Source organism: Prunus mume, linkage group LG2 (assembly GCF_029339155.1).
Source record: "Prunus mume cultivar Tortuosa linkage group LG2, ASM2933915v1, whole genome shotgun sequence".
NCBI classification, from domain to species: domain Eukaryota; kingdom Viridiplantae; phylum Streptophyta; class Magnoliopsida; order Rosales; family Rosaceae; genus Prunus; species Prunus mume.
The window spans coordinates 16,849,730-16,870,930 of record NC_142699.1 but is presented as its reverse complement, the minus strand read 5'-3'; the positions used below and the strand labels follow the sequence as shown (position 1 = coordinate 16,870,930).

Here is a 21,201-nt window from a genome sequence, read left to right as displayed (position 1 = left end):
CATATAATATTCTGAGAGTGAGATATTTGGTTGGGATTTTATTATTGGACCTCTTGAAATGAGAATTGATAAGAAACCATAATTGATTGGAGACTTGATTTATTTTAAAGGGGGTTTCACTAAAACACCCAAAATGGGGGCTGAAATTATAAAAAAACCCAACACCCAAAACACTTTATAAACACACCCAAAACCTATCATTACACACACTCAAAATCCATTTATAAACACACCCAAAAAATATACAATTGTTGATTTTGGGGTTGAGTTTGGGTTTGTTTCTATGTTCAAATAGTGTTAGGGTTTTTTTATAAATACATGTCTAGGATTGGGTTTATTTATAAATTTGTATATTTTAAAATCACGTTTGTTTTTGGGTGTCTCACCCCCTTTATTATTCACCAAAAAAGAGTTAAAAACAGAGAGAGAAATCATCAGCAGTACACAAATGAAATGAATGGATTTAAAGAACCGTGTCGGGTTGAAACACAAGCAAATCAATTAGGTTTCAGAGAATGTTTTTTGAGAATATTTTCAGAGAATGAAAACAAGAAAACAAATTTGCATTTTCAAGAAATGAAAATGTGTCTGGTAGATAATTAGAAAACATTTTTAGAAAACAAAAATAATGAAAACGTGTTTGTTAGTACAATTGTTTTTCATGTGTATTTTTGCTAATTTTAGTTCTAATTTTTTTTAAAAAAAATTCTGATATTTTTAGAGGCTAAAATTATTATAAATAATGAAAATATGTCTAGTAGTAAAAATTGAGAATAATATTATGTGAATTATTTTTCAAGGGTATTTTTGCTAATTTCTGTTTTGAGAAAATATTTTTAAAAATGTATAATTTAACAAATGAAAAATTCTATTGTTTTTTATATCTTTTATCTCCTTTCTTTTTTCTTTTCTCCTTTTTCTCCTTTTCTTTCTTTCTTCCTCTTTTCTTCCTCTTTCCTTCCCAGACCCATTCCTTTTTCTTTCCTTCTTCCTCTTCTCTACTACCATCTCTTTTCTTCTTCCTTCCCTCTTTTTCACTCTCACTCCTCCTTCCTTCCATTACATGAATCCCATCAATCCACCTCTCCAGTTCCACTAATTAATGGTTGTGGTGATTAGATTGGGTGGTGATGGTGGTTGAGCTGAGTATGTGGTGACTGGTTTCTCTCATCTCTCCCTCTGCAACTCTCTCTCTCCCTTTCCCTTCTTCTCCCTCTTTCTGGTTCTCTCTTCTTCTTCTTCCCCTTTTTTTTCTTTTCTTCTTCTCTGTCTTTTTTTCTTAGTTGCAGATTTGTGTGATTATGAGTTTTTTTTTTCTTGAAATTTTGGGGCTGATTATGGTTGGAAGGAGGAGATTTGATTGTTTTGGATATAATTTGATTGGATTGTTTGCTCAAGTGACGGAGGAGAGTTGGCTTTGATTTGGAGAGGCTGAAAACAAAAATGCCGAAAACAAAAATGCCGAAAACAAAAACGACTTTCTAGCGTTTTCAACATTTATTCATACTTTCATTTTCATTCTCGAAAAACAATTTCAGCTTGTTTCTCAAAATAACCCACCGAACACGTTTTCACGTGAAAACCAAAAACAAAAACAGAAAGTGGCCCTTGAAAATGATACCGAACAGGCCCTTAATAACTACAAATAAACTTTCTTTTTCTTTCTTTCTTTTTTTCATTTTTTTTTTCAATTTTTGAGGATCAGGATCAAGGCGTACACGAAGACGAAGTAGCTCGACTAACTTTATAAGATTGCTGTAACTGTGTAACAGATACATCTCAAGAAAACACACTGCCATCTTTCTAAATGAAATATCTCCCTCTACCCTCTCCTCCCCACATGGTTTTCAATAAAAAATAACAGAACCACATGGGCACATCCCTCTTCTTACACAAGTCAAAAGAATAGCTCGCGATAAATGAGCTGCTCATCTCAATTCAAAACCCAATTTTCACCATCCCAACCAACCTGCATGAGTTTAACAACAAACTACTACGATATACAATTTTACAAACTATACCAACCAGATCCCATCCGCCACTCCTTCCTATGCTTTGCTGAGAAGAATACATATTACCCTCAGCCAGGGTCCAGAAGCAATAACATTATAATTGTAACTGCCCCGCCGCCCTCCTAGATCTCGAAGCAGGCCTATTCACATCTGATGAAGAAGTTCTGCTGAGTTCTTCAGGTCTTTGCACATCCTGCATATACACCAAGAAACAACGTAATTCCAACACACAAGTCGAAGCTTTAGAGGCACAATATGGGAGAAAATCAAACCATTACATAGCAAGTATGACTGTATGACACCATATAACTATATTAAGTTGCAGTTTAATAAGAAAAAGGAAAAAGTAAGAACGGGCTATCTGAAGAAATGTTTGCAGCAGGTGCCTGCCAATACAGCTCCCACATAACATTTTCCAAAAACACACTCATCAAGATGCCACTAAATCTCACCAGCAATGTTAATATCCCAAGGAAGAAACTCAACAAACCTTTGGTGTTGAAGATGTTGTCGAATTTCTGTGTGATTGTGCCTGCACTTTCGCATGCTGACGATGCTGTCGCTGCATTTGCTCAAACTGCTGTAGTCTTGAAGCAAAGTTGATTCCATTATGCGAATTCTTACTGTCCTGGTTTATGTCGCCATCTTCAGTTATCTGTGAGCCACCTGGCATGTGATGTAGGATTTGATAGGGATTCCCCGAAGAAGTTCGCCTGAGTTGCTCACCATTAAATGAGTATGAAGGTACAGTTTTCAAACGAGTCCGTAGGATTTTAAAGGCGGCACTTTGCTGCAATCAAGAATCAAATGAAGCTTAAACACATTACAAATACCAAGATGATTGCTACTAATCACAAAAAAACAGAACTCTCATAAGGCACAGTTTGGACGATTGCTACTAATCACAAGAACCAGAACTCTCACGAGGCACAGTTTGAAGTAGTTTCGAGATAAATTTAAGGTCTGATCTCAATGATTGATGATTAATGATTAATGCTTAATAGTATTTTTAAATTTTTAACATTGAATACTATCATTTGCCACCACCAGGAAAGATTTCGGAACAAGAACTTACTGAAAGGTTCACCCTCAAATAGTTTCCAAAGAGCGTTCAGAAGAAAAACGAAAGGTAAAACAAGGATCTTTGAACTACATGATAGCCAAGATAAGTAAACAACACTATCTTCTATTTATTGGAAAAAGAAAACTACTCTTTTACTTCTGACTTCCTAATATAGAGAAAGCAAAAGTTATAAACAGGGGATTTAAGACAACATCATGCTTGCAGTTGTATAGAGGAAGAAGAAGGAAAATGAAGAATTCTTAGTTTATACCTGGGGAAGCAACATCAGAAGACCATACAAGGCTTTTAACAACCATACATGTCTTCCAGGTTCAAGAAGCTGCAAGAACCAAAAGACAGCTCAGTCACTCAACATTAGATCTCAATTTGAGAAAGCAACGCAGAAAACACAAAATGGTAAAAAGCAAACGGGCATTCTGTACAAAACTTGCAATAAAACATTTTTTCTTATTTTGCCAAATGATAAACTTGACACGAAACATTTAAGCGTAACCAAAATGGGAAGCTCATTTTCTCTCCTTAAACTCCAATTCATAAAGCTGACTTTGAGAAGCTTGAGAGGCCACTCCTTGAGAGAGAGAAAGAGAGAGCAGCTAATGTAGTACTTTTCAGTGCAGAACAAAGGTTAAAAAATATGGCAATGATATAAGAAATACATTTCAATACTGCACCTGTAATCTAAGATATGCGAAGATCGGAGTTTCTAGTAACCGAATCAATTTATCCAACTGGACCAAAAATTTCACATTAATATCTTCCTCCACCAGAGACTGAACCACAGTACTCGCATGCTGATATGTCTGTCAATAAAAACATGTTCATGAAAACAGAACAAATGTTCACATGCAAACAGAAATTTTTAAATCAAAGGGGTATCCATGGGTGACAAAGCTCTAGAACCTCACCTGAGCTAATAAGCAGAGGCTTATAATTGCCATGGGTGAGTGGCACCAAGAAGCATATAAAGAAACAAACAAGTCTTTCCCAAAAGGATTTACAAGTGAATGTTTCAAAAGATCTCGAAGCTCAGACAGCTCGGAGGATGTAAGTAAAATCAAGTTCAAAGCCTGAACAAGGAAAAGGAACACAGGGATAAATAAAGATTATGCTGAAAAGAACACATAAGAAAGAACTGTTGAATAAAGCATTCGACCATAAAATAAATAAAATCATTTTAGAAAAATTGGTCTTTTTAATGCCTCGGTCATAATAAACTGTTTTAATTCTAGCCACTAGGAAGTATAAAACCATTTCAATTACAAATCATATCACATGCAAATAATTGCTTCATTATATGGTTACTTGTGCACATATTACTTTATGTTGTGCGATAAATAACAACCTGAACCATAATAGATGCAAAATCCAGGTCCGACTCTCCTTCTAGTATAGTAGACAGTTCTCGGTATACCCTTTCAGCATCTAAAAGCACACAAAGTCGCCGAATTATCAAAGCACCACGCCTTGGGGAAAAGAATGAAAAGAAAGGGCAGAGTCAAAATAAAAAACACATTATCATAGATACAATTGAAAATACTAGCTAAAGGACCAGGAGGAGGAGGGGAGAGAGAGAGAGAGAGAGAGAGAGAGAGAGACTCACTTCTCTAGAAGAGAGTTATCTACACGGAAATTATGCACGAGGAACACGACAAGCTGGCGGAAGTGTTGTGGATCTTGTGCTATGCATGCATGAACTTCAAGGACCAGGAGAACCACCTGGACATAAATCCAGACTCGCAACATTATATACCCAAATAAATGCTGTTCAATATGTCTCTGTGCAATTAGGTTTTCATTTATGCATGCTTGGACATCATAAAGTAATAAATAAGCCACATTCTGGCATACTAGGAGACAGCTCACAATGGATAACTACAGAGGATATCTGGTAATAGGAAAGAAAGTATTACATGAAGACACTATAATTTTATTTTTTATTTTTACTTCTCAAAGAAAGTTCAAAATGCCTCTGGAAAAATACATAAATAAAAGAATAATTCACATCAGTCAGCAGAAGATACTCGCAGAGCCCAAGGAGACTTCAATAAAGGTAGTAACAAGAGTATTATTTAGTGCATGACAATGTACCACATGAAATCACAAGCGTCTGAGATAATTGATAGTACTCATAATTTCAGCCGCTAAACTCCCATTATCCTCATCTATCGAACCAAACAAATGAAAAAATGGCAACTCACACTTATTAGAAAAGTAGAGAAAATGTTAAAGGATAAACCCATTATGATCAATATACACTGAAACTATAAAAACAAGAAGAAGAAACGCTTTAAGTTTCACAGAAGCAAGTTCTTAGAAGAATCATTTCAATTTCTCTCACCATATTCCTAACAGCCAATTTCTGAACGAAATCCGTCAGGGCTAACTCTCTCAACTCTTGGTAACCAATCACTATTGGCGATATACGTTTTAGAGTAGCTTTCTCTCAGCAGTACTGTTTTTCAATCATCTTTTTAACTTTGAGAACCTCAACTAGTAGTCAATCAACAGATCGAAAGATCCATGTGAATCATAATTTGAACATAATAACTGAGAAAATACAGACAGCCATGGAAATAGTGACGGTTGACAATAACACAAAAAATAAAAAATAATCACCAATCGAACTCATGCAACCAAATAAAGATTAGAAAATCATCTTGAAACAATAAAAGAAAAAGATCCATCAGACTAAAAGGATTACCTGATCAGAAGGATCTGAAAGTGCTTCTAAAAGGGTGTCAAATATGTCGTTCAGAAAAGTTAAAACCTGTTTCAGGTAAAAATTAAAATAAAATATTTCTGACAAAAAATACAGGCAAGGACAAACAGTAATCGATATATAACTAGCAATGAACTAAGAATTATTAACCAGGCTGTGAATCAGTAATAGAAATTTTATATTACAATTTACACAGAGGCATAAGTTATCCAGTTTAATTTTGAAAAAAGTTCAATACGGAACTCCCCTGAATAAACATTACACTAGGTTCAAAATCATGCAACTAGAAGTGCGTGCAATTAGAAAAGTGCCCAATTACCTCAGCACGATGTCTGTTTAGAAGGTTTGAAATCCAGTGCAATGCTTCAATTCTAGTAGCCTCCCATTCACTAGATAATTGCCTGATCAGAAAAAATTTCCCAAATCACCACAAATCCTCCAGCATAACAATAGAGCAAAAGGATGAAAAATGCAACTTAAGAACGGACATTTCTAATAGCTCCACAACATGCAGCCGTACTATATATACCCATGAAATAAAAGGGCATATTCTAATAACATATCACCCTAGGTTGTTTTGGTTAGAAAAACTACACCTCCTTGCAATAGATAGGATTGCTCCAACATCAAATCCTTCAGCTGGATCAGCCTTAATGGCACGAAGCTCTTCATTGGTTTCACGAGCAACCTTTAGGTGATGGGAAAGAAAAATAAAAGAATTCAGTGAAAGTAACTCCCAGAAGCAATGAAATCAGGAAAAACACAACCCCTCCGCCCCTCCCCCAACCCCCAAACCAAAAATAAGAAGAAAAAAAAGAAGAGGGAGGAAATTTAACCAACCACTCTAATTTTCTCTTCTTTATCAGATATGCAGGGTAAAATCGCTCCCAGAATATCAGCATAATAGGGAACAAGCTGGTCCCCACCAAGCTTTACGAACTCATTTATCTGCATAGCAAAGAATCACATACAAAAGACTATCAAGAAAAGCATTGCTTTCATGAGAATATCGAGAACATCATCCATACAAACCCTATGACAATGATAGCAATGAGTAGGCAGAAAATACCCATGTGATAGCTGTTAACCGAGTAAATTCATCCGGTGAAGCAGCCCTCTGCACCAGTATTTCAGCCATGCGACCATAATCTACAGACTTGAAGAGTAGCACTGCTCGAGTCAGAAAATTACAAATGAACAAGATATATAGTTTTTAGATTCAGAAAAAGGGGGGAAGCTAGCTATATGTGTGTGTGTGTGTGTGTACATTGGGTAGAGGCGCGGGGTAGGGGGTGGGAGGAATCACTGGCACAGGTTCTCCAAAAGTAACAAAAAAAAAACACACACAACAGACATTATTGCAGGATTGGTGGATTAACAGTTAGAAGTCTTACTGGGGAGTTCTTGATCTCTTGGAGAAACTCTGAAAGTGCTGAATCAGCTTGTTGTCTTATCTCATGGCTTGAATCACTTAACATATTAAACAAGCCTGATATTTATAAGCAAACTGTAAGTTCATATCCAATTACCAGACAAGATTTGAAATGAAGAAGCATATAATTTTTACTATGAAAAACAATTACCATCAAGAAAATCAGGAAGAAATCCCAGCATATCAATATCTGGAACACTGTCTAAGACAGTGATCCATCCAACCAAAAACTGGCGGACATAGGGATTTAGGACATTCATACGCTCCCTCAACAATGGTATAAATTCTTCAATGCTGCCGAAGGGAAAGAAACAGACAAACAAAATTAAATGTAAATGTTGTATTATGTCTTGAGAGTCACAAATCCAGATCAAGAATATTACGCACCTGAATTGATCACTTTCAGTGACAATATCCTGCTTCAGTATATAAAAAGAATTAATATAGAAAAAATAAATGTCTATCTTGAAGACAGTCAATTGAAAAAAACCAAAGACCCTTGCTTTCGATTTTCCTTTCTGTAGATGAGGAAGGAGGTTAAATTACCTTTACAAGCCGATCTAAAAGATGAGCAGCACTTTGTACGTTAGCATCTGAGTCTGCTGAAAGCTTACACAAGGCATCAAATATCTGATTAAAGAATATGATAAAATCTCCTCTTACAACCTGAGAACCAGAAAAATAAAACAAAATTATATCAAGCCCAAGTCAGGGAAACAGAATAATAAATTAATAAGTCAGCCACCTAATCTGCTCACCTTTGCAATGTTATATAGAGCTTCACAAGCATAATAACGAACTCTGCTATCTTGGTCAGAAAAGGAATTAAGCACAGGAGGCACAATTTGCTGGCAAGATAAATCAGAAGCAAAATAAATACTCAATACCAATAAAGAAGAATTTGGCATTTAATTGAGTCAGAAATGAAATAGCTTTAAAACTAGTACTTTCCAGAAGGAAAGAAGCTAAACTTCGAGATGGACAGCTTAATATAGCTGACATGGGACCATTCTATATTCTCATAAGCCAGCAATCAACTCAGTTAAGGGATGCACAAAGGGAACTTTCAAAAGGATTACAAGTTTACAACATTGCATAAAGTGTTGGCATCTCTTACATGTCCAATATGATTTAATTCGTAAGTTACAAATATTTCTAAATGACTCACTTCATAATTATGAACGGAATTGCTCCCTCAATGTAATGCCTCATTTGTAACTACATGACTGTTTTCTTAATAAAACCTATGCAAATTTAAAATTAAATATCAACTTCAAAAAAAAGTTAGCCCTAGATCTCCAAATAAAATCAGAGAGGATGATTTCATAAGCCATTTAAACTTATTTAAGAAAAAACCAAGATTGATATTGGTTTACAAGCCAAGGCATAAGTACAATCTGCAAAGCAAAAAGTCGTAGAAGGAAACTAACTTCAAATTCTGTGTCAGATAATGAGACACCGTACACAGTGAGCCCATAAAACATTATGTATATGTTGGAATTCCATCGCCAGGAAAATAAAAAACTTTAACATCTTATCAGATCAGTCTTCACTTCCACCTATTGGAACACACTACAGCAAAATTATTCTGGGTAAAAGGTCAGTGTTTTAGTCATCTAGAGTGGAAGCTTAGCACATTGTGCTAGTTTTAACTAGCAAAACTAAGCATCCTATTGTAGCCCTTGCTATATACTACCTCATGAAGGTTAACTGCACACGTAACTACCAAAATTCAAACCAACCTGGCCACAATACGTTAAAGATTTATACAAAAACTTGATTTCTAAAGAAATCAATAAATAACGCCTTACCTCAAGATGTTGAGCCGCTTCACTGGTCAAACCAACTGTTGCAGCAGCTAATCCTATCAATCCTCCCTATGCAACAAAAAGAATCAAAATTCGCGCATCTGAAGAGAGAAACTTAATCAACATGGAAAAATAGAGCCACGCAAATTGAACTTCCAACTAGTCTGTCAAATTAAATAACTTATAAAGCAACCCACTGGCAAACATTCACACCAATACCTTCCGGTGATTCGCTTGTGGCGAATTAGTGAATTCCGTAGTGAGCAAATTGATCACCGCCGTAATCTTATCGTGATCCCCAGCCGTTGTGAGCTGTTTCACAATTCCCTCAACCTATACATAAACGCCCACACATATAGAATTCAATTGAAGATCTAATTACAACCACTCGAAACTAACAAAAATGAATCGGTGCAAGAAAGAAAGACCTCAAGCGCGGCATTCTTGCGCTTTTCATAGAGCTTGTCCGCGAGGTTGCGGAGGACAGACGCGGGAATCACTGAAAGAGCGTCGGCCATGTCAAACCCTAGGAATTATAATTTCTGGTGTAATTGAATTCACCGATTGAAAGAAAATGAATTCGGATGTCAAATTCGTTTCCGGATCTTCTCCTGTTCCAATCGGAACATTTCTCTAGGGTTTTCGTCGGAATTGAAAATTCGGGAATTTGAAGACTCGGTAGGAAAATCAGATCTGCAGAAATTGGGAATGAATCGGAAATTGAGAAAAATGTAAACACAAATTCTACGGAAGTTTTCCTTCCCTTTTCGTTTTTCTTTTTCTCTTCTTATGTCTTTTTTTTTTTTTTTTTTTGTTTATTTGATTTGGGTTCGTCTGTGCTTTTCTTTCTAGTCTCAGTCGTGGCAGTCCTTTCTCTCTCTGTATTGACTATTGAGCGATCTCGGAAGGGGCTACTAACAGAGGTTGGAAGTCTGGTTGTTATGGAAAGACGGATATACCCTCACATTTTATAATTGCAGATCAGTTTGAAAATGTCTATATTTGGTATCTGGACTAATTCATAAAATAAAAAAATTTATTCTAAATCTGCCCAACCCCACGACTTAATCTAGCTTGATCTGTTATGTCCTCGATTGTAAGTTATTATTCATAACCACGATTTGAGTAGTCAGATCAGATTTCAATTGAACTTAAGACTCCAAAATACTGTCATATACTTAGAACCCGTTTGATAATCATTTCAATTTTAGTTTTTAATTTTCAATTTTTGTATTAGAGTATGAAGGAAAATGAAGAGATGGACACATTACCCTAATCAATTGGTCTAACTCAAATTTATCATACTTTCCAGTTTGATCGAAATAGTTCAATCATTATTCATGAAAAAACAAATAGTTCAATTATTAAGATAAGCTGACCCATAAATCTACTTGCAATTATTATTCAAATCAATCTTAAGATAAGATGACGATGCCTCACCATTCCGACTGTAGTCTTTTCTCTTGGGGGCCATCTAATCCTAGTAGTTTTTTTTGTCATATCACAAGTCATCTAATCTCAGCAGTGATACCATTTATAGTCTTTTTTCTTTCTAAAATGCCGCTTGCTTTCAAACCAAAACAAAAAACAAAAAACAAAAAAGAAACCAAGGAAAAAGGTTTCACATTTTTCATCTTAAATTAAATGAGCAAGTCCATTAAAATAAAAATAATAAAAAAACAGAAACGACCAAAGACTATTTAGCTCCTTGGTAACTGGGTGGAACGAGCACCTTTAGCAGGCACAAAGTTTTGATGCAAGGCCACACGCATAACATCCATAAGTCGCTGCTGCAGCACAATGCATAGTCGCTCTATAGTGAGGGCCTTATCTAGGCCCTTAGATGAGGCTCTATTTCTTAACTGTTAAATCAAACTAACCAATGTGATCCAATAGGTAACCAATTTGATCTAATAGTTGACAGATAGGCTTCATCTAAGGGACTATAGAATTTCACGCACAATGCAACAATGCTGATAAGCCCATTATCAGACATTGTTCCCAAATCAACTTAGATGAGCTTTGTTCCCAGATCAACTTAGATGAGCTGGCTACAACTACTCTGGACAAAGACGAAACTAGCCTATTATTTCATCCTTTTCCAAATAAATCCAGTCAACACTCCATCCAGTCAACACTCCCTTTGAATAATAGAGTCTGTTTTGCACAAAACTACATGACGCATTCAATAATGAAATTATAACATTTTTTTTATTTTTGGAAAATGTTATACATGTAACAAGAAAAATTTCATACAACACCATATATGGCACGATGAACAGTAAAAAGGATCAAAAACGATCAAAAGAAAAGGGACTTATCAGTGACTCTTCGAGTTCTCGAAAGCCATGGAAAACAGCTTCAGTCTGGCTCTGTGAAAGGGCTAACCTCCGTACCTCAGTCATATACCTGGAATTCCAAGTTCAAAAGGAACAAATCATACACTCAAACTCTTAAGAATGTTTAGGGAAGGAAATGCTCAGATTGGATTATTTTTTCTACATTTTCTTTTGTTGTATCGGAGGAACCATCAACTTGTGAGGTCACAATTCTTTTCTCCTAGTGCATACAAAGCATGAAAAGATATACACATCACAGTTCACATTTGAAATCCTAGACTTGTCCACATGACTAAATTGAAGTGGTGAGACACTGATCACCACCTGCACGTTATTGATTCATTTGAAAACAAATGACAGGGTATATTTGATTGTATAATGGGGTATATTTCATCCATCACAAAAGGATTTCATGCAACATCTAGAATGATCCAGAGTTTTTTAAGCCTTGATCTTGGCACAAAGAAGATTATAAAACAGCAAAGGTACAAAATCTGCATATTGGATCAGGTATTTTATAGACGTAAATATTAAATTGAGCATAAAGCAAACAAAGAACGCTGTTTGTCGCAAACAAGAACAATAAATAAATAAGCTCACCTGTTTGCTGCACTTGAGATCTTATCTCGAACCCCTTGGTTAATCCCTGATGTTTGCTCCAGTGAAAATGTTCCACCTAGAATTAAAGAAGCTCCAGTAGCACTTGTACCCATTCTTTGTGCAAACACAGACATTGCCCACTCTCGAAGTACAACTAATACTGATCGTAGAAGGCGTAACCTAAGGTTTGGTGATGGCAAAATAGCACCACTCGTCAACAATTGGTCATAAGTGTTCAATACGGGCTCAATTGCACCCTTGCAAGCAGCAAGAAGAGCCCTTGCCACATCTTCATCTCCAACAGATTCAACCCCTGATTCCAGTCTTTCCTACAAAGAGATGAAATAAAATAAATTGATCAGGTAACAATTTTTTTCTTCTTCCGGTTTTTAAGTATTTTTAAAGCTGCTTATTCGTGTGTGTGTGTGTGCGCATACGGATATGTAAATATATAGATATAATATCAATATAGGTAGTGTGCATGTGTCTCCAATATACCAGTGCAGCTTTCTCGAGGTGGAGACACAGTGTGTCTAAGGGCAAACCAGCTCCATCTCCAGGATAAATGTGAGAACCAACTCTCTTCAATACCGAACAAGCTTCAGCAATGCCACCCCTTGAAAGAGCTTGATCAATTAATCTGGCCCAAGTATCTCTTACAACGCTACTATCAGCATCACCAGAATAGTATGCAAAGTATAGCATTTCTAGACATATCTGAGCACAGCAGAGACAAGAAAAAATTCAGTTATAAATAAAAACTAGAATTTCCCTAATTTTGTTTTGTGGTAAGGTTCAATGAGAAATAATAGCAATCACTGGCAAGCAAGAGAAATAAAGTACCTCCCAAAGTTCAAATGGAAGAGCATATTCATTGTATAGCTGAGTTATACTCTTTAAATCTAATGACAGCTCTTTGGCCTTCTCTCGTGCAATATTTGCAAGATTGGCATCACCACTCAAAGTGCTATTGGGAACAGTTCCACTTTGGACAGGCTCAGATGCACCAGGCAAAGCTTCTATCCTGGAAGCGGAAGCCTCAAGTTCCTCCTTGATCTTTATCTGAAAACGAAGGACAGCAAGTTTTCCTTCCAACAAATCTAACAACCCATCATCATACGCACCTCTGGTAGAACCTACCAGGCCTTCACTGTTACTTGCATTTTTAGCCTGTAGGACTGCATTACTTAGGTAATGATACCTGAAATCCATTATTACCAGTGAAGGGGATCAGGAATTTTTTCTACAGACGAGTTTGACTAATATCCAGCCTTGGATGGGTTGGGTTTATTTTTTAAGACGACAAGTTCAAAAATCCTTTTGAGTAGATGAGGAACCTTAGGTCAACCTGACTTTAGAAAGCATTTCTTATAAAGCGACTCAAACCAAGAATGTTATAATCAGATATTGATATCAAATCTATATAAGAATTAGTTTACATGTGGTCAAATTAATATCGAATTCAGTAAATATAGACATTACTATGGAAAGATCGTATGTGGTCAGGATTATTAAATGAGGCACTAGAAACTCCCAAACGAAACTAGAATATTGGTAGGTGATAATGGAATTCATAAAAATGTCAAAGACATACCAACCCAAGCATGAAGAGATACCGGACAAAAAGAAACCCCACAAATTATTTAGCTAGATTTTCTGGTAAAATAAAATCATGGTAAGGTGTTTGAAAAAGGATCCCCCAAAACTCCACAAAAAATTAAGGAAGACTGAATGAATATATGCTAACCTTTGATCTAGAGTAGGAACATCCCCAGAATCAGTTGAACGCCTCTCTGCCAGTCTTAGTAATACATGAGCTGCAAGCAGATGCTGCCTCTTCAAGACATAATATCGTGCCAACAGATCAGAATATTTGGCTTGATTGGATGGGATGGCTGTTCCTGAGTAACTAATTGGAGAAGCGGCCGATGTGACCGCAGAAACAGCCCGAACCTACAAACATGGAAGAAACATCAGGATAACAAAAGAAGGAAAAGCATTAGCACCAAGGAAAGATATTGGTTAAGACCAGATGGAAGACGTTCCAGCTGTTTTTTGAAAGCATTTGTCCGATCATATTTTGAAGCATACTAAGAGAATCTTGACAATTGAAATTCATCATATCAGATCCAAAACAAAATAACATTAAAAAAATCACCTCTTGTATAGGTTCACAGCCAGCACTTTGTAGGAAAGGCACCAAATCAGGACCTCCATACTCCAGCAACTCATTCTCAAGGCCCATATCAATCATAGCACGGTACAAGTACTTGTGAAATAATCTGTCAGGAGATTGGATGCCCAGCTGAACAATCTGGGATATATATTTGTTCCGAGAGACCGGATCGAGGGCAGATCGCATAGCAGCAGGCCTAAGAGGAGAACCAAACTCCCTCTGTGAAGGCTCACCTTTTAGAGAACGCAATGCACTGATGACAATCTCATAGCACTGTTCACGTTGAGCACGTGCATGCTGTCGGACTGCTGCATCAATTTGGTCACTAAAAGCATCACCTGCGGGGTCAAGAGCCTGTGCCTTTTGTAAAGGCAAGCGAACCACGGCTTCATAAAACCTGCAACATACTCATTTTTAGGTTTTACACATAACGACCTAACTTACTAAGCATATACAACCACGGCTTCATAAAACCTGCAACATACTCATTTTTAGGTTTTACACATAATGACCTAACTTACTAAGCATATACAACCCATCAAACAGCACCGAGCTTAACCATAAGAAACTGACCTTAAATCCTCAAATCGTTTGCAGACAGTTCGTAAATCAGCAGATTCTGGAACTTTACTCAAAAAATTGAAGGCCTCTCTAGCAAGATTCTCCTTCTCCTCAGGATCTGGAATCACAGCAGCTCTCTCAAGACACTCCACAGCTAGAAAAAACTTGTAATCAGACTCCTTATAATAGCTTGGACAGCCTTCCCGTAATCTCCCACTAATATCATTTACTGCCCCCCTGCCATCAGGTCCAGTATAATACTGGAGCAATGAATGACATGAAAATAATGACATTTCAGACTGAAGTCAGATTAAAAAAAACTGATAAACAAGTGAGGGGAAAAAGGGAAAGTTTGCTAAATTTCTAAAAAGTGAACTTCCTCAATGTTAAACTAAAATTGCATTACCTCCATCAGAGCAGATATGAGCCTTGTAGCGAGGTGGTCACCCTCCTCAGAACAAACTAACTGATGAAATGTCATTTGAACTAATGCCTGTCGCAGATTAGCATCAAACCCCTGAACCAAGCGTGTTACGTGGTGCTGTGAAAGAAGCTGGAGCAGAAACAGGGCTTCACTGGATCTAAGAAGCAACTGCCTGATGCATTCCATTGCCCTCACCTGTCAAATTTAAAAACAAAAACAAAAACAAAACAAAAATGAGGAATAGAAATGAAAAAGTACAGTATGAACACCTTTCTGCACTATAGAAATAAGCAAACTACCTCCATGGCTGCCAATTCAGCAGGACTATATGGTAATCTCTGCCTTTTATTAGACATACCACCATCATTAGACTCAGTGTTCCGTGAGTAAGCACCAAATAAGTTTCTCACCATACTGTGGTCACCACCACCTAATTCTGAACCAATTCCATAAAGGATAGAACCAGTCACATCTCCTAAACCAGCAACACAGCCATAAAGTCCCCTCCTTTGGTTCCTTCTGGACTTCAGAAACTGCTCTAGAGAGCGAATTTTGTTTTCAAGTACTTGCATAGCCTCAAGAGAGAGCCTGCATACGACTAACCCATTTTCTGACATTGCATCTGCAGAACCTAAACCACCTTTTACAACCATAACAGGAAGTTCCCATATGGGAAATAGCAACCTTGCAGAACACAAACAGAGCCCTTCATGTGCACCTGAAAACACAGGCTCAGCCTCCTGAACAACCTGCCCCATGCTGAATCCCCCAGCAGCTGTTCTAGTGTTTGATAATGCATTGCTGCCCTCAAGTTGTGGCATTCCGACAAGTCTTGGGTCCTCAAAAGCTTCAGCTGCCTTCTGAGAAACAACATTACTTATGAGAGTTTCTGAATGGACTATCCTAGCTGCTAGCATTAAACACATTGCAGCTGCCTCACCAGCTCCAAAACGATTGAAGAATTCTTCTACGATTGACCTGGGGATGTTAGTCTCAAACAACCTCCTCAGAATGTCCACAGGCCTATTGAAAACTATTTCCATCATGCCCATAGTACTGAAAACAACAACTCGTCTCCTTGGCAATATATGTTGGATTGAAAGGTCACCTCTGGCCCAAAGTTTTCCAGTTACCTTTTCACAGGACTCATCAGAGCCTTCATAACCACCATATTCAATTTCCGAATACAGAGACTGTACAGTGGTTGCAGTATCAGGCATGGGGAAAACATCTGCTACAAAAAGCATCCGTCCTTCAACTGGTAAAGAAGATACAGATTCCCGTAATGCCCGAGAACTCTTTGAACTTGTCCCCGAAGTACTTGACCCAGCTGATTGTGTGCTTGAATCACGGCTCACAAGAAGAAGAGAAGCCATAGTTGGTGGAGATGAATCAGAAAGGACAAGAGTTCCAGCAGAATAATAAGCTGCCTCAACCTTTAGGGAGAGATCGTCATTCTGAGGTCTACCGGCAAGAGACATGCTTCCAAAGGCAAGTCCACCACCAACCCCTAGTGGAGGAGAAGGCCTAGTTGTCACAACTTTTAAACAGCTAGGTTTATGGTTGGTATTAAACCCACCCAAATTTCCACTAGATGGAGAAGTGGTAAGGTACATCCTTCTGCCATCGGACAAAACAGCAACAAGGTGTAGAGACTTAGATTCCAGGGTAGACAAGGGTGAAATGCAGACTATAGATGACTTTGTAGATCGATTTGGACCTCTAGGTCCAGTTGATTGTCTACCCCCATAATGAGCATCCCTCTGATTTATCAGATTCCTTTCTTCTGCCACTTTTTTCAATGGCCCATCAACATTTTGCCCCACAATAAACACCTGAATTTTCATTTCTTCAGTTCGTGCATACAAGATGTGTCTTTCATTATCAAAAACCATTTCAATGATGGGGTCAACAGCTCCAAACTTAAAAAGATTTGGTACTACCCATCTGAAAAAAACAAAGATATGTTTATGTTAATATGTTATCTTTGAAAAGAATATTCAAATTCAATGTTATAGGTGAAAATTAGAAAATCCACAAGCACAATTATTACTTTGAAGAAAGCAAATTAAGGAAAATAAATAAATAGGATTTTCCCTTAACCTTGAAATAACGCTTCCTAAACCGGCAGTCAGACAAACTTTTCGGCAACGCTTTTGCCAGCCTGATCCAGTTGTATAATGTAGCTCATAAATGTGGCCATCACGCCCAGCAAGGAAAATACGACCCTTGTCAGTACACGTGATACATGTCATGGTGATCCCATCAGATGGTACTGTATATTCTGGCAATGGCTGTAGTGAGACTTCTGCATATGGATCTGTCCCATCAGCCCCTCCAGAGCAACATACTCCTACAAGAATTAACTGATAAAAGGCAAAGACCATTAAGAACTACAAACTTCAACCAAGATAATATAAAGTGTTAAAAATTACATGATAGAACCAACTTAAAAGAAAAACTAGGGGCGAGTATTAAAAAATAAAAAGATACAGCTCAAACAAAATTCAACGAAGTGCAAATACAGAACACCGGAAATTTGCACCTAGTTATGTTACTGAATATTCGATTTTCAAGTTAAATATTCTTCTGGAGAAAAGAGAGCCAACACTGGAGGCTTCTGCCCAGCCATGCCCCTGTCACGAGATAGTTTTTTTCCAAGACTCCCCTATCCTTATCTTTAGATAATAATGTCTTAGTCCAACCTTTAAAAATGTATCTCAGTATAATTTGAAGCAATGTGCACCCCACTGGTCACAATGTTAAGCAGTCCTCACTACACAAAAAAAGTTCTAAAACAGCAACTATTGTACTTGATTGGCTGAACCAAGATAACAGGAAGTTTTCCTTATTCAATAGCTCCAACAATCAAAGATGTGATTCTTAACTCTTAATAAGTAAGATTACAGATTATTTCTTATTTATTATATAAAAAAGCTTATATTATTCAAAACCAGATTCATCTTCTATTGCAAATATCACCTCATTTTGACATGGTATCGCTGGCTCGTCATTTTAGGTGATGTAGATGTTATTGAAGGGAAATTTTTCTTTTCTTATTTTCCCCTTCTTCATTTACTTCTTAAAGGAGTCTCCTTTTATACCAACAGTGCACTACGGTTGAATTATGCCCCTTCCTTTGGGATATTTCACAAATATACATATAACTTTAAAGGAAAAACTTTAAGAGTACAATCATGAAATGAACTACTCCATATCTACATGACTCCAAACTCACAACATTAAAAGAATATAAATGAGATAAAGACCAACTTAAATACCTCAACAGGTGTTGCCAAAATCAAAAGATACTGAATAGCTTCAACAAAAACACCAGGTTTAGATTTAGCAAGGCCAACAGCACAAATAGCTTGATCCTCCCCACTATATTCAGGACATTGTCCATCCCTGATGAAGAAAGAATATTAAAGAGAGGCAATGGAAAGCATGTAGAGATGAAAGCCATTAACCAAGGTAAAAAAGCTACAAATATGGTATTAATTAATATGTAACAAATTGCCTACCGGTGTATGGTATCGTGAATGATTTCCTATATTTGTTTATAAGGTATCATATGTGCCTTACATCGGACAGCAATTTGGACACATTTTCCTATATATGTATGTATCTGTCCATATGTATACTATATTCGTATGGTTGCATGAACGCACATGAAGAAAAAGTTAAGAGATGTACAAGAATACAATAAACATTCATAATAATACATCAGAATTCAAACTACATTTATCCAGTTGGTAAGTGTCATCTACTCTACAATAATTTTAGAAATAATCTAATTAAAACACTGAAACCAATATATAATGGTGCAAAAACACAACGTGGATCATCTATAGGTAATTTTCTGTGTTCGGAATATCATGTCTTAATGTTAACTCTATCAGAGCTTATTAACAGTTACTCTCATAGATCTCATGGCAGACATTTACTATTTTAATGAAGTCTAAAATAGACTAAAATGATAAATGTACACCAAGTCTCAAACTTTATTTTAGTAAGGCCAAGCAAAGTTACAACCTTTACCCTATTATGGTAAGGAAAATATAAATGAAGGAGAAATAAAAACAAAGGAGAGGATAAGGGACGGGAAGGAAATGATTTTTCTCTCCCTTTGTAAGATAGTAAGTAGTGAGCAATGAGTTAAAGAGAGGGAACGAGAGTAAAGGGTATGCTATTACAAGTAACCCTTATATTCTTCCTTACATACAATGATAGAAAAGTAGCTTAGAAACATTCTCTTCTTTCCCTCCTCCAATCTATCCAATTGGAAGGAGAAGTTTTTCTAGTCTTGGAAGGTTGACCTCTCCCTTCACCTCTCACCCCTTCTCAAACTCTCAAACCAGACAAAGAAAAATGCCTACATCCTTCGCCTTTGTTCTCCCCCCTTTTTTCCATCCATCCATTTTGACATCCTACCAAAGTCGAATCACTTAGAGAGCACCTATGTAGCATTTTCTCAGAGCTTTTAACTGAATTTTCAATCGTGTCAAATAAAGTTTATATCCATTTGAACTTCATATTTATGAAAATAATGTTAAAGAAGGAGATCCCTCACACAAGCAGAATGATCATTATCATCGTTAGATGAAATATATGTTGTATCTACCAAGGTATGTCCTCCTCGTGTTTCACTTATTGACTTAGCTTGTTATCTCTATTGTTTTGTAGGTCACTGACTGACAGATGTCAATTGTCATATCTATGAAGTGAGAATATCCATAAGCTTAATTATGATCTACACCTTGGAATAAGATAAACTTTTTCTTTCTTTTCACAGTTTTTTATTAGCAATATTATCAAACTAAGACAATAAACTCACCACTTGTCAAAACGCCAGAGAAACAAGGAATTATCTACCGATGCCCATGCCCTACGAATCTCAGGAAATATCCCACATAATGAATTTCCTTCCCCACCAGCTGCATTATATCTTTCAATAAGTACCCGAGGCAACTCCCAAGTATCCACCACCTCAACCAAAGGCGGCCACTGCAATGGAATTAAACATCATCGTAAAGCTTTGAAGAATAGAATTGATTTTAAGTTATATAATATATCTAAACAAAGTTATGATACTACCACAATGTCAGATTATCAAACATATGAAAAAGGCACTACACATGAGCTGAAAATAATCATAGCCTTTTTTTTAAAAGCTTAATATATGAGCCTTACAACTGTAATACATCAGAAAAATACTTTTCTCAAAATTATATTTAAAAAATAATAACATAATATTTTACTAATGTTAAGATCAAGTAATGTTAGGAAGGAGGAGATACTTAACTCATTGAATAACAGAAGATTCAAGTGTAATAAATAACTATAAAAGCATTAAGTTTTATCACTACCCAGTAGTACCCTGATAATGCCCATAATTCAATTCAAGGTTATACTAATTATGATTGGAACTTCTGTGAACTCCTAATGCTCAATCCCACACACACAAACACACACACACACACACACAAAACACACACACACACACACACAACCAGCGAATAACATAGCAGCAAAGCCAAAATCTTACCAAGAGAAACAATCATCCCAAAACTAACACATTGCAGTCTGAGCCTTATATTTTTCACTTATAGCACCAAAATCGTAGCTTTTAATTCACATGGACATGGAAATTACCTCTCTGGGATGAGTAGAATAGGGGTGACTAGCGTATCTGGAAGCTTCTAGGGCTTCTTCAAGATCAAGCTGAGACGCGACTTCTCGGCCAATGCGGTCACTCACGACGAGGCCCGCATTAGTGACATCGCGCATAACGATTTCGTCCTCCCAAGACATGCCGTTGGAAACCCTAGAACTCTGAACAAGAAAATTGCACAAATTGAAACACTGCCTGCAAGATTGAATTGGAGCCGGAAGTCGGTTTTCCCTCCCTTTGTGGAAACCAAACAGGGCAAGTCTTGAATTGGAGAGCACTATTCACACCGCTAAGGTAGAGAGTGTTGGAGTAGAGAGATTTGTATTATAGGGTTTTGGGGAGGCTTTGTTTGTGGCGGGCAAATTAAGCTAC

At 36.9% G+C, this 21,201-nt stretch overlaps 2 protein-coding genes across 3 annotated transcripts; both read right to left on the bottom strand.

Moving 5' to 3' along the window:
• Positions 1 to 1,715: 1,715 nt before the first annotated feature.
• LOC103321448 (ARM repeat superfamily protein) lies at positions 1,716 to 9,942 on the bottom strand. Of its 2 annotated transcripts, none has more exons than XM_008223250.2 (20): positions 9,484 to 9,942; positions 9,275 to 9,388; positions 9,059 to 9,124; positions 8,006 to 8,095; positions 7,794 to 7,913; positions 7,635 to 7,663; positions 7,399 to 7,541; positions 7,210 to 7,304; positions 6,885 to 6,971; positions 6,656 to 6,763; positions 6,412 to 6,503; positions 6,135 to 6,216; positions 5,798 to 5,863; positions 4,697 to 4,812; positions 4,439 to 4,559; positions 4,002 to 4,163; positions 3,768 to 3,896; positions 3,347 to 3,415; positions 2,503 to 2,802; positions 1,716 to 2,205 (listed from the first exon to the last, which is right to left on the bottom strand). In XM_008223250.2, the coding sequence occupies exons 1-20, from the start codon at positions 9,571 to 9,573 to the stop codon at positions 2,107 to 2,109; spliced, it is 2,178 nt and encodes a 725-aa protein (XP_008221472.2). In that variant the 5' UTR covers positions 9,574 to 9,942; the 3' UTR covers positions 1,716 to 2,106. The 2 variants fall into 2 exon arrangements, with proteins under 2 accessions (XP_008221472.2, XP_088901762.1); XM_089045636.1 differs by having other exon boundaries at positions 7,635 to 7,666; positions 9,484 to 9,941.
• A 1,302-nt stretch (positions 9,943 to 11,244) lies between these two features.
• NUP155 (nucleoporin 155) lies at positions 11,245 to 21,153 on the bottom strand. The gene is made up of 13 exons (XM_089045635.1): positions 20,811 to 21,153; positions 19,993 to 20,162; positions 18,437 to 18,563; positions 17,259 to 17,521; positions 15,455 to 17,102; positions 15,138 to 15,350; positions 14,744 to 14,991; positions 14,153 to 14,567; positions 13,742 to 13,947; positions 12,838 to 13,195; positions 12,493 to 12,711; positions 11,995 to 12,323; positions 11,245 to 11,464 (listed from the first exon to the last, which is right to left on the bottom strand). The coding sequence occupies exons 1-13, from the start codon at positions 20,967 to 20,969 to the stop codon at positions 11,347 to 11,349; spliced, it is 4,473 nt and encodes a 1,490-aa protein (XP_088901761.1). The 5' UTR covers positions 20,970 to 21,153; the 3' UTR covers positions 11,245 to 11,346.
• Positions 21,154 to 21,201: the final 48 nt, after the last annotated feature.

What these genes read in the sequence shown, in the direction of transcription:
- LOC103321448 (XM_089045636.1), bottom strand. Translation starts at nt 9,573, where the DNA reads ATGGCCGACGCTCTTTCAGTGATTCCCGCGTCTGTCCTCCGCAACCTC. An exon ending in TCTTCCTGATTTTCTTGATG is followed by an intron (nt 7,305 to 7,398) that starts GTAATTGTTTTT and finishes TATAAATATCAG; the next exon opens with GCTTGTTTAATATGTTAAGT. An exon ending in TCGCATATCTTAGATTACAG is followed by an intron (nt 3,416 to 3,767) that starts GTGCAGTATTGA and finishes TGGTTCTTGCAG; the next exon opens with CTTCTTGAACCTGGAAGACA.
- NUP155 (XM_089045635.1), bottom strand. Translation starts at nt 20,969, where the DNA reads ATGTCTTGGGAGGACGAAATCGTTATGCGCGATGTCACTAATGCGGGC. An exon ending in AAACGATTTGAGGATTTAAG is followed by an intron (nt 14,568 to 14,743) that starts GTCAGTTTCTTA and finishes AGTATGTTGCAG; the next exon opens with GTTTTATGAAGCCGTGGTTC. An exon ending in GCTGTGAACCTATACAAGAG is followed by an intron (nt 13,948 to 14,152) that starts GTGATTTTTTTA and finishes CCATGTTTGTAG; the next exon opens with GTTCGGGCTGTTTCTGCGGT.